The sequence below is a fragment of the Pipistrellus hanaki genome (assembly GCF_964339955.1).
Source record: "Pipistrellus hanaki genome assembly, chromosome: 6".
NCBI classification, from domain to species: Eukaryota; Metazoa; Chordata; class Mammalia; order Chiroptera; family Vespertilionidae; genus Pipistrellus; species Pipistrellus hanaki.
This window is the reverse complement of record NC_140508.1, coordinates 32,836,564-32,849,923: the sequence shown is the minus strand read 5'-3', so window position 1 is coordinate 32,849,923 and position 13,360 is coordinate 32,836,564. Positions and strand designations below refer to the sequence as shown.

General features: G+C 38.4%; 1 protein-coding gene across 1 annotated transcript in view; it reads left to right on the top strand.

Moving 5' to 3' along the window:
* RAD21L1 (RAD21 cohesin complex component like 1) overlaps window positions 1-13,360 on the top strand; it is a 28,345-nt gene extending 14,985 nt beyond the window's left edge. The window contains exons 11-14 of the mRNA XM_084889079.1: window positions 461-585; window positions 3,001-3,093; window positions 7,309-7,398; window positions 12,962-13,360. Coding sequence (XP_084745205.1) covers window positions 461-585; window positions 3,001-3,093; window positions 7,309-7,398; window positions 12,962-13,150 — 497 coding nt within the window. The 3' untranslated portion in view covers window positions 13,151-13,360. The remainder of the gene's footprint in view (window positions 1-460; window positions 586-3,000; window positions 3,094-7,308; window positions 7,399-12,961) is intronic.

Genomic DNA, 13,360 nt, shown 5'->3' with positions numbered 1-13,360 from the left:
AATCTAGAGATAAATGGTAGGAACGGGGGTTAGAGAGCAACCAAAGGACTTGTATGCATGCATATTAGCATAGCCAATGGACACAGACACTGGGGTGGTGGGGGCTTGCCCGGGGTGGGAATGCCTGTGGGGGAGGGGTTTCAACTGGAGAAAAAGGAGACATATGTAAAACTTTAGACAATAAAAAAAAGATCTGCTGAATGATATACTACTAATTAGTGGGCTTGAACTATCCATGTTGTCTGTGAGTAAATGTATGGGGGTAAGTGCTGAGAAAATAGTTGGTACAGGATGAGGAGTGGAGGTGTGAGGAAAGGGAAGATAAATATGTGACATAGAGTTTGTACACACTTGTTTAAATGGATTACAGTGTCAGAAGTTTTCTTTTATAGCAATCATGCTCAAATTTAAGTTGGAAAGATATTTTGGTGAAATCTTTTTTACTTCCTTAATAATTCAGAGACCTCCATGATGAAAGGTCCAGATTCCCAGCAAGTGTTAAGTCAACCCAAAACTTGGAAGGATGTGACTGAGGGATCTAATTATAGCTCTCATGAGGATACTAATAGAAATATTAGCCCTGAGGTAAGTTAACCAAAGAGAATCATAAAGATATTATTTTTCTGACAAGATATATTAAAGGAATGTTGAGACTCTAATTACTATCTATTTACATTTATAGTGTATATTTTCATCTCATACTATCCTGTAATTTCTTTAGTAACTAGCAGTAATATAGGATAAAACATGATTTTCATCTGTAGAACAGTATTTTCTAGAAGTTTAGGATAATCACAAGAAAAGTAGTTTCATACTTAAATAGTATTTGTGTGGTGCATTAAATAAATGATTGTACTTGAATCTGGTTATATGCCGGGAATACTACTAGGCCCCAGTTTGACATGGAATCTTTTAGGCCTCTAGACATTACACCTGTGTTTTGATTTTGATCTAAATTTACCTTTCCCATCTTTAAGAATAGTATGTTTTGGACCCACCAGCTACCTTAGCTTTGTATCTGAAAGACTAGAGATTCCATGATCAAAATAAAATTTTAAACATTTTTTTATTTGAAGACATAACTTTTTTTAAATATATTTTTTATTGATTTTTTTTTACAGAGAGGAAGGGAGAGGGATAGAGAACTAGAAACATGGATGAGAGAGAAACATCAATTAGCTGCCTCTTGCACACTCCCTACCGGGGATGTGCCCACAACCAAGGCATATGCCCTTGACCGGAAGAGAACCTGGGCCCTTTCAGTTCATAGGCCGACACTCTATCCACTGAGCCAAACTGGTTTTGGCTGAAGACATAACTTTTCTTGAAAAACAGTTATTTGAAAACATAGTTGGATCAATATACTATAAAATATTTTTTTTCAATTGTCACTTTATTGGCTGTACAAATGTAAATATAGCCTTACCAAATAAAAATAAACCAGTGCTTTTCTACTCTGTCCCATCATCACTGTACTCTGATAACCACTCTGGGAATTCAGAGTCAGCCACATTGAAACTGAATGCCTTAGAAGGAAAGACAATTTCATAATGCATTAAAAGAGAATGTGTTTTACTAAATATTAGATAACATACTGGATATTGAGATACTGGGATACTACTCTCTTTTTTATTTGGGCTCAGGCATTTCTTAGAGCACAATTTCTGAAAATTGGGATTAAGCAAGATTGTTTAATTTATGACCTTTTTATCATTAATAAAATTTATTTCACCCTAGCTGGTTTGGCTCAGTAGATAGAGTGTCAACCTGTGGACTGAACGGTCCCGGGTTCAATTCCGGTCAAGGGCACATGCCCAGGTTGTGGACTCTATCCCCATTAGGGGGCGTGCAAAAGGCAGCCAATCAATTATTCTCTCTCATTTTTGATGCTTCTATCTCTCCTCTCTCCCTTCCTCTTTGAAAAAATTAATTGATTTTCCTAAGTGCTTAGAGTGAAGGAAAAAGATTGATGCACTGGTTTTTTGAACCTTTACTCCCTTATCCTATGCTCATGCTTTAACCTTCAATTTCATTCTTATTCTGCTTCCAAAAATGGTAAACAGATGTGAAATATAGTCAGGAATGAAAAAACAATCAGTATGAAGGAACAGGAAAATATTGATTCTAATTAATCATTTTCAACTCTTCCTAAAACAGAATTTTTATGTAGAGTAACTGAAGACTTGAGAGTATCTAAAATGTAGAATATTCATAAAAATTAAGAGAAAAACATGTTTCCACAAATATGTATATTAAAGAATAAAATGCAACTCCTTATATTCACTAAAGTTTTTTTTTTAAACTGAAGTGAAAAAATCAAGTAAGAAATTGTTGTAGGAAGCTTCTGACTTAGTCAAGATCATATAATAGATGACAGACACCTGAGGTATGAAGCTTGGCAACAGATTGAAGATGAAAAGGGCTGACAGCTCAATGAAAAGGGGAGAGGATGGGAAATGAAGAATTCCGGGCTTTCTTTTTTTTTTTTCCTTCTTCATGTCTCTGCTCCCCGTCTGGATATAGTTTTTCTTCCCTTTTGCCAGCGACAGCTCCAGCAGTGGTGGTAAGAATCCTGTCATGGCCCTATGTGGGGATAGTAATATCCCTCATTCTCACTCTCTCTGCTTGCAGATCTCATTCTGCCACTTGGTACTGGCATGAGAATAGAGGCAGGGGACTGGGGCTAGATAAAACGCTTCAAAGGAAAGTGACCTCAGCCATACAGCAGCACAGACTTTTGATATGAGATCGGCAGTGGCAAGAGAAATGGGAGTGACAAGGATAGGAAGCAAGGGGGATGGGGCATGCAAGTTCTTCTTTTGAAGAAAGGCATGTAAAAAACAGGAATATTTATGGTGGAGGCAACCTGCCTGGGATATAGTATTTTAAATTAGTTTAATAAATGAGCACTCATGTGATTAAAACATTTAACAAAATGAGATTGTTCCTGTGATGACTACTACTGTGATAACTTATCTATTTTTTTCTAATTTGCTTTAGCAGGATATTGTTTCGTTGGCTGCTGAGGAATCCTCTTTAATGGATGTTACCTTGACACAAGGAATTGAAAATTGTTCAGTTGAATCTGTAAATGTATGTATAATCTTGGAAATGTTCTTAAAAACTTTGTTCTTAAATGTTTAGCACTTTATTTACCAAAAAAATAGTGTGTTTTTTAAAAATATATATTTTATTGATTTTTTACAGAGAGGAAGGGAGATTGAGAGTTAGAAACATCGATGAGAAAGAATCATCAATCAGCTGCCTCTTGTACACCCCACACTGGGGATGTGCCTGCAACCAAGGTACATGCCCTTCACTGGAATCAAACCTGGGACCCTTCAGTTCATAGGCAAACGCTCTGTCCACTGAGCCAAACTGGTTTCGGCAAAAATGGTTTTTAGAGTTATAATGTTACTTTCTAAAATTATAATTTATATTAATTATCTCAACAAATGTATGTGTGAGCCGTTTGATAATACAATTTCAGAATTGCTTTGGCTTTTTTATTTTAAAACTTCAAATAATTTTAAAGGAAGCAGTGAGAATTTATGCTTATAAAAAGTAGTAACAGACTGGAAAACAGACTGAATTCTCTGGATAATCTAGAACAGAATAAATACCTAAACTTTTTACCTGAAACATTTATTTTTTAATTACTTTGTTGATTAAGGTATCACATATTTGTTATCTACCTGAAACATTTAAACAGCTGAACCTGAAGTGGGTTGATTTATGTTCTCTTTTCTCTTTGCCTCTATAGACACAGGTTATTTTTGAGCAAAGGACAACACAGCACAAGTTCAGCTGTTTTAATAATCCACTGGGCTTTCTACACAAAGGATTCAGTTGTAGGGTGTCCAGACAGATCAAGTGGACAGGCTTCATTCAACAAAGCACACAAACTATTTTTTTCTGAGCCTTTTCCTGCTTAGTTTAGTTGTGCAATATAGGTCAAGCTTCAGTCTCATAGATCTTTAACAAAGGGTTGGGCCATTGCTTTTTACATTTGAAAAATGGCATTTTGTGTATTTAACAATAAAAATCAACATTAGCAATTGTTAACTTATCCAAGAACAGACCAGAAAGGAATAAACACATCCATTGTAACTGGAGGGACTGGGAAAACTCTTCAAAATAAAGTGACCATATTTACAAATTCTCTTTGGAATGTAAGAAAGGATACAGCATAGGTAGGATCGGGAAGCCATAAAAGCTGGTGGGGATGGGGACTCAGCAGTCCCCTTAGCCTCAAATAATTTAAAATGTCAGACAGGCCCTGGCTGGTTTGGCTCAGAGTGCCGGCCTGCTGACTAAAGGTTCCCAGTTCGATTACGGTCAAGAGCACATGCCCAGGTTGCAGGCTCCATCCCCAATAGGGGTGCAGATGGCAGTCGATCAATGATTCCCTCTCATTATTGAGGTTTTTTTCTCTCTCACTCCCTCTCCCTCTCTGAAATCAATAGAAAATATTTTGTTTTGTTTTTAATAAAATGTCATACAGAATATTCTGGAGTTTTCTGAAATCACCTTAGTGCCCATGTAGTTGAAAGCACTTTTAGGAAGTGCCCAGGCTCCAGAGACATACAGTGAATCCATGAAAAGGGTGGCACAGATGCTGTTGTGTTGCATGGTCAGAGCTAGCCTAGGGGAAGAGTATAAAGTAGGTCAGATTTGGGCCACTTTCCTTCCTGCAATTTTTTGTAGTCCTGGTTTTTTTTGTTTGTTTGTTTGTTTTTTTATCAGATTCAACAGCACCTTTCTTATGTCCAGTTCTGTTCTCAGCTCATAAGGTGTTAGTTGATAAGGGCTTAGAATGGGTTCCTGTGAAGGGATTTCAACCTTACAGTTTTTCAATACTGAGGTATTGCTGTAGGTCTAAAAACATAAAAGAATGAATCTATTCAGATAACAATAGGCAGTTGGTTGATCTCTTTTGGACAAGGCAGCCTCAAAATCTGAAAGGTTTCTAACCCAATTGTACACAAACTACTAAACATCAGTTATTGTTAAGAGTTTCTGTATCACCAAGTAAGTTCAGATAAAGGCCTTTATAAAGCTATAAATATATATATGATTGATTTTTACAGAGAGGAAGGGAGAGGGATAGAGAATTAGAAACATCGATCAGCTGCCTCTTGCACAGCCCGCATTGAGGATGTGCCCGCAACCAATGTACATGCCCTTGACCAGATGGGACCTTTCAGTCTGCAGGCTAATGCTCTATCCACTGAGCAACACCGGGTAGGGCAACAAGGCAGTTTTTTTTTTTTTTTTTATAGCTTCATGTTTATTTCTGTTAACTGAGTTAGATTAACCAGAGCTTAAATAAGTCCTAGCTAAAAGTGGTGATCTTTGCTGACTGTATTTCAAAGCACGGGCCCAATGCCCTGGATGCATTACCAGTAAAGACAGCAGAATCTCCTACTCTGGGGCCCCTTATCAGAAGATTGCCTGGGACAGATGACATGATACTGTATATGTAGAACTCTAAAGATTCTACCAAGAAATTACCAGAACTGATAAACGAATTCGGTAAAGTATCAAGATGCAAAATAAATATTCAGAAATCAGTTGCATTTATATACATCAATAATGAACTATCAGAAAGGAAAAGTAAGAAACAATCCAATTTACAATTCTATTAAATGAAACAACACCTAGGAATAAATTTAACCAAGGATGTAAAAGATCTGTACTCAGAAAATTATAAGACACTGAAGAAATCATTGAAGAAGATACAAATAAGTGGAAGCATGTACTTTGTTCATGGACAGGAAGAATTAACATCATTAAAATGTCCATACTACCCAAAGCAATCTATAGGTTCAATGCAATCCCTATCAAGATACCAATGGTGTATTTCACAAAACTAGAACAAATATTCCAAAAAAGACTCTGAGTAGCTATAGCAATCTTGAGAAAGAACAAAGTTGGAAGAATCACACTACCTGATATCAAACTATACTACAAGGCCATCATAATCAAAATTGCATGGTGCTGGCCTAAAAACAGACACATAAATCAATGGAACACAATAGAGATCCCAGAATCAATACACACCTTTATGGTCAATTAATATTTGACAGCCTGGCCAGTGTGGCTCAGTGGTTGGGTGTTGCTCCATGAATCGTAAGTTCATGGTTCCATTCCTGATCAGGTCACGTGCCCAAGTTGCAGCTGGATCCCCAGAAGGGGATGTACAGGAGGCAGCCAATTAATGGCACTCTCTCATCATTGATATTTCTGTCTCTCTCTTCCTCTCCCCTCTTCTCTCTGAAATCAATAAAAACATATATATTTTTAAAATGTATGACAAAAGAGGCAAGAACATGCAATGAGGTAAAAACAGTCTATTCCAGTGGTCGCCAACTGGTGGTCCACGAGATCCAAAAGGTTGGCGACCATTGGTCTATTCAATAAATGGTGTTGGGAAGATTGGACAGATAACTGCAAAAAAAAAAAAAAATGAAATTGGACCACCTTCTTATACCGTACACAAAATAAACTCAAAATGGATATCCCAAGTCAAGGGCACATACGTGGGTTGCAGGCTCCAGCCCTAGTCCAGCCAGTCGGGACACATGCAGGAGGCAACCAGTCAATGTGTCTCTCCCTCATCAATGTCTCTCTCTATCTCTCTCTCTCTCTCTCTTTCTCCCTCCCTCCTCCTCCCCCCCCCCCCTCTCTCTTTCTCCTTTCATTGTCTGTAAAAATCAATGGTAAAATATCTTTGGATGAGAATTAAGAAAACTAAATAATAAATTTAAAAAACAGAAGCAGACTCATAGATACAGCGAACAGGTTGACAGCTGTCAGAGGGGTGTCAGGGTGGTGGGCTGGGTGAAAAAGATAAAGGGATTAAGCAAAAAACAAAAACAATAAAACCTCATAATCACAGACAACAATATTGTGATTACCAGAGGGGAAAGATGGGTGTGGGTGGAGGTAGAAGAGAGTAAAGTGGGGGATTATGGAAAGAGACTTGACTTGGGGTTGAGAACACACAATACAGTATACAGGTAATGTGTTATAAAATTGTACACCTGAAACCTATATAATTTAATTCACCAGTCACCCCAACAAATTTTAATAAAAAGAAGGTAACCTGGGGAGTATAGATGTAATACTACAGAGGTTGATCTATAATATATTTGAATTCTAGTCTTGTTCTCTCTGTTAATCAGACTATAAGCTCCTTATTTGGCAAGGCCCAGTGTTATAATTGCATTTCTTGTAGCAGCTACCACTATGTCTAACAAATAGTAAACATTCAGTAAAATTTGGTTAAATGAAATATTTTATCAATCATTCAAACAGGAGTCATTGGAAAATGCACAAAATATTGAGGCAAAGAGATGGAACCGAAGAATACTTCGGCTGTTGAATGATTTGCGGGTAAGATGGTAGGGTTTGTTGGCCCTATTTTTATTTTTAAAAATGTTAACTTCAGTTTTCTAGAGATTAGTAAAAATGAAACCATTTTTCATTATGTTTTTATTGAGGCCAGATTCTGCTAGAGTGAGATGATTTTGAGCAATATACGCAAGGCTAAATATGAGAGTCTGTTTTTTGTGCCTACATCAAAACAGTTCTAATTAGAAGCTCTAAGCAACTTCTTACCCATTCTCATGCCCTAGACATCTATGTTATGTCCCATTCTTACCTTGAGCATACTATTAACAAATATTCAATGTGGAACTTAATTTATAACAGTTCAAGAGTGAACCATAATTTTAAAATTTAACATATTTTTATCAAAAAATACATGTATATAATTTTGAAAGTTTAAATAGTACTATGCTATGAGGCTGAAAAGGAAACACAGAAGTCCTTTGCCCTCCCCCTTCTTATCTCTAAGTCCTGCTTACCAAAAGCAACTATATTGAGCTGTTTCTTTTAGTATTTATGTCCATATTTCTTTTTTTTCTTTTTTCTTTTTTAAATATATTTTATTGATTTTTACAGAGAGGAAGGGAGAGAGTTAGAAACATCGATGAGAGTCATCGATCAGCTGCCTCTTGTACACCCCCCACTGGGGATGTGCCCGCAACCAAGGTACATGCCCCTGACTGGAATCGAACCCGGGACCTTTCAGTCCCCAAGCCGACGCTCTATCCATTGAGCCAAACCGGTTTCGGCTTTATGTCCATATTTCTAATGACTTGTTTCACTGCTCTTTCTTGATATTTTAGCTTTAAATTTTATGTATTCACTTCTTTCTAATGAAAATTTAGCTTAATTCCATCTCACCCCTCCTCAGTATATTTTAGCCCAGGATTCGGTGTTTACAATGTTACCAATATAATTGTAATAATTACAAAGCAGGTTTGATTGTGACAGAGAAACTAAATATCAGTGGCTTAAAAAGATAGACTTTTTTGGCTCTCAGGTAAAAGTACCATCTGGCATGCAGCTGTCCTCACAAACTTGTCAGAGACCCACCTTTCCCTTCATCTCATTTTCTTTGTTCTCATGATCCAAAATGGCTTTGCTGCATTCCAGTCAGCAGCAGAGTTTCCTTTAAGGGCACAGCCCAGTTATTGTGTGTATCATTTTTCTCATTTCACTGACCAGCTCTTAGTCACCTTGTCACATCTCGCTGGGAAATGTAGTCCTTGTCTGACCATCTTGGGCCCAGGTAATAATTCTATTAACAGGGAAGAAGAGGAGAATGGATATCAAAGGACAACCAGCAGTTGCTGCCACAAAGACTATGTTAAAAATTAGTTCACACTGAAACTTCATAGTGTAATTACATTTATTTTCTTGTCAACTGAGGGGGGTAGGTAATCATTCTTTTTTTTTTTTTCTTTTGCCTAATGTCTATATATCCATTCTTTTTTTATTATAATTATTTTATTGATTTTTACAGAGAGGAAGGGAGCGGGATAGAGAGTTAAAAACATTGATGAGAGAGAAACATCCGTCAGCCGCCTCCTACACACCCCCTACTGGGGATGTGCCCGCAACCAAGGTATATGCCCTTGACTGGAATCGAACCTGGGACCCTTCAGTTTGCACGCAAGCCGACGCTCTATCCACTGAGCTAAACCGGTTAGGCTACATATCCATTCTCAATTATTTTTCCAAACTTCCTGGCAACATAATTCATTGGTTCCATTTTACTTCTCTTGAAGCTATTCCTCCTGGAGTCCATCATCCTTTTGTTCTGCTCTGGATTAGTTGCTCTCTAGGTCTGCCCCACAGTTTTTGTCTTGGGACATTCCTTTACCATAACATGGGATTCCTTTGTCTCTTCCCTATGTTGATTCCTCTGTTTCCTGGTACTTGGATCTTCCTTTTGGCTAGCATCTTCTCATAATTTCCTGGGATAAGGAGTGCATAGGAGACCCTACATACAAGACTGAAAATGTCTTTATTTTTTTACCTTTAACTTTTTTGGTTGTGTCTGAACATAGTTTGAAAATGTTATCTCTCAGATGTTAAAGGCTTTTGTAACATTTCTAGACTTCGTGGTTGTTATTGAAAAGTCAGATGCTGTTTGGTTGATGATCCTTTGTTAAGTGACCTTTATTTTCTCTCCGGAAAATAAAGGTCACTTAACTTTTAGATCTTTTCTTTATCCAAATTGGTCTGAAATGTCATGATGATATGCTTTGGTATGAACCTTTTTTCATTTATTGTGCTGAGCATATAGCAGGTTTTTTATTCTGAAAGTTCATGCCCTTAAGTACTAGGGAATTTTTTTTTTCTTGGATTTTCTCCTTGTTGTTAATCTATCCTCTCTTTCTAGACTGCCCAATGGGACCAGGGGGGTCAGATGAAGGATCTCCTAAATTGTACCTTCAATTTTTAAAGAATCTTATGTCTCCCCTTTATTAATTTCCTTTGTTGTTGTTTTTCCTACTGTTTAGGAGATGTCTTCAACTTTATCTTCCAATCTATTGAATTTTATTTCTGCTTTTACCTTTTTTTTGTTTGTTTTCTAGGAGTTTTTTTCTTAGGGTTTATGTGGGGTTTTATTTGTTTGTTTTATAGCATCCTAATCTTATTATTTATTTTGTTTTAACAGCTTTATTGAGGTACGATATACAAGAACCCATACCTATTTAAAATATGCAGTTATATATATACCTGTGAAACAAGATATTGAACATATGGCCCTAGCTGGTTTGGCTCAGTGGATAGAGCATTGGCCTATGGACCAAAGGGTCCTGGGTTCGATTCTAGTCAAGGGCATGTAATTTGGTTGCAGGCTCCTCAAGCCCTAGCCCTGGTTGGAGCTTGTGCAGGAAGCAACCAATCGATGTGTTTCTCTCACATCAATGTTTCTGTCTTTCTTCCCCTCCCTTCCACTCTCTCTAAAAATCAATGGAAAAATATCCTCAGGTGAGGATTAACAACACAAAAAAAGATAATGCACATATGTACAATCCCAAAAAGTTTCCTTGTGCCTCTTGATAATTCCTTGTCCCATCTCTCCCATCCTTAAGCAAACCACTGCTCTGCTTTCTCTCATGGCATCCTAATAATTTTTTACAGATGTAGTCTCTTTTCTTAACTTTTAGAGGTTATCATTTTCTCTTGCTCCCTGCATTATCTCCGTTTCCTTAGTATTCTCTTGAATTCTTTCATTTTTGCTCTTGAATGTCATAAATTTTATTCAAATGTCTTCTAGACCTTAGGTTACCTGTTTTTATTTAAGAGAGAAACACCAAAATCTGATTTAAAGTTATATAAGCACTAGAGGCCTGGTGCACAAAAACGTGCGGGGGGGGGGGGAGGGGGCGGCGGGCGGGGTTACCTCAGCCAAGCCTGTGCCCTCTCGCAGTCTGGGAGCCCTCAGGGGATGTCCAACTGGTGGCTTAGGCCCGCTCCCCCTCTGTGAGAGCACACTGATAACCAGGGGGCAGATCCTGCATTGAGCGTCTGCCCCATGGTGGTCTGTGCGCGTCACAGTGACCAGTCCTTCCGCCATTCGGTCGTTTGCATATTGGCCTTTTATTATATAGGATGGGTGGTGCTTGTAGACTTGTGGTCTTCATCATGAGGTAATTGGATGGTTCCCTCCCCCCTCCACACACACACACAGACACACACACTGATATCATTATCTATAGGTGTGTTTTTTCTCAAAATGGACAGTTTTCCCAACTTAATCCTCACATTTACTGCCTAGCACATATAAGCATGATGCCCATGATTTGGAAACCAAAAGTGGGTCAGGGAGAGGTTGACTCTCTTATTGTTTAGAGTGTAGATTACACTTACCCTCCTCATCTGTGGTTTGACACTTCTCTCCATCCACAGTGCCTGGTGTCCCAGGCCAGAGTCTCATCCCAATGGTTGGTGTCTCCAGAAAAGCATCTTCCTGCCACTATCCCTTTAGAGGGGTTTCTGAGGGAAACAGAGTAAGCACGTATGTTCAGTCTTGCACATTTGCCCCCTTGGGGTATTTTTCAAAAGGATTCTTAAAGTTGAAAGGACTGTCCCTGCTCTCTCCCAGGAGAAATAGCCTACTAGGGAATAGGTGTGTCTTGGTTCTGTGAAGCAGTGCAGTGGACCTGAGGGTCTAACTGCTCCCGAGTAGACTTTCAAGAAATTCTCCTGCTTTCAGCTTCACTCCGTATCTCCAGCTCATCGTATACTGTTGCCTCTGATTCCCGAGGTTTCCCAAGGTTCTGTAGCTCAGATTGGCTTGCTTTCTGTTGGCTTTCCTCCCTGCTGGCACTTGGGTTTCAGCTTTCTCCACTCTGCAAGGTCCATCAGTCTTCCACTTCTTTTGTCTTTGTTTCCTTTCTTTGTTACCTTTTATTTCCTTTCCTTCATTTTAGAGAGGTTTCTGGAGGGAACAGAACAAGCACATTGTTTAACTTTACATATTTGTCCACTCAGTGTGGTTTTCAAACAGATCCTTGACACTGGAAGGGGCTGTCCCTGCTCTCTCCCAGGGGAGAAAGCCGCCTAGCTCACATCAGATCTCCTCAAGAGCAGGATGAATGAAGGCTTGTCATGCCCACTCTGAAAGGTTGCCAAGCCTGGGCCACTTCTTTGGTTGAGATAAAGTATTTAGCTTATTAATTTGTTAAATGGTATGAATTGGTAAAATAAATAAATAAATAAATAAATAAATAAATAAATAAATAAAATAAAAATGCTTGTATATGATATTTCTCCCATCCAAGTACTAACCAGACCTGACCCTGCTTAGCTTCCAAGATCAGGAGCGTTCAGGATGGTATGGCCAAGGACAGAATGTGATATTTCTAAAAGTGCTTCACAACTATCCAAGAAGTACAGTACTCAAGGGAGACATGGCCAGCATTTCTAACTAAAAACCGTACTTCTATTCTAGGAATCTGATACCAAGTCTTCATAAAAGGATTCTCTTCATAATTCAAACACTTCATTTTACCTCAGTTTTTTCTAGTAGGTTCACAGGTACCCTATGATGAAACCAACATCTTTTTAACCTGTGCAAAGAGACTGGGAGATGTGTATATAGTGATGTTGCCCTATGACTGAGATATACAAGTAGAATTCTATATTTACCATTAGAATTTCATCGTCACCACCCTCCCCCAGTGCTTTTAAGGAAGAGAAGCCTGATAGCTTATAGTCTTCATTGCATTAGGAGGCTCCCAAAGTCCTGTGGCTTTTTTCCTCCCTACAAGTCTAAATTAATTACACTTTCCAAAGGAGCCATTTATGTTAACATCAACTTTTTAAAAGACCTAACATTTGTATAACACATTAGGAATTTGTATAATGCTTTCGAGTTTTTTTGCATGCGTTTCTCAATTTCTCAAGCTTGTGCCCAATGACCTATATGGTTTTCAAGCTTACTCACGAGTCATTTGCATTTCTCCGTGGAAGGATTTCACAGTCACTTATTAAAAATGCCAGTATTTTGCTGTTCATTGTGCATGCACAAGCCTGCTCTACTTCTAATGACCTTGTTTGCCTTTCCTTTTCTCTTTTCTAATTCTTTTCCCAGGAATCCCACAAGACAGGAATGAAGTGCTTTAGTCTGATGACTCTCTGCAGAAATAGTGACCGAAAACAAGCTGCCGCCAGGTTTTATAGCTTTCTTGTCCTAAAAAAACAGCGTGCTATTGAGCTGAGCCAGAGTGCCCCCTATGCAGACATTATCGCTACAGTGGGACCCATGTTCCATAAAATATGAAGAAGCCGAAACCGGTTTGGCTCAGTGGATAGAGTGTCGGCCTGCGGACTGAAAGGTCCTGGGTTCGATTCCAGTCAAGGGCATGTACCCTGGTTGCGAGCACATCCCCAGTAGGAGGTGTGCAAGAGGCAGCTGATCAATGTTTCTCTCTCATCAATATTTCTAACTTTCTAAAAATCAATAAAATATATTTTAAAAATATGAAGGAAA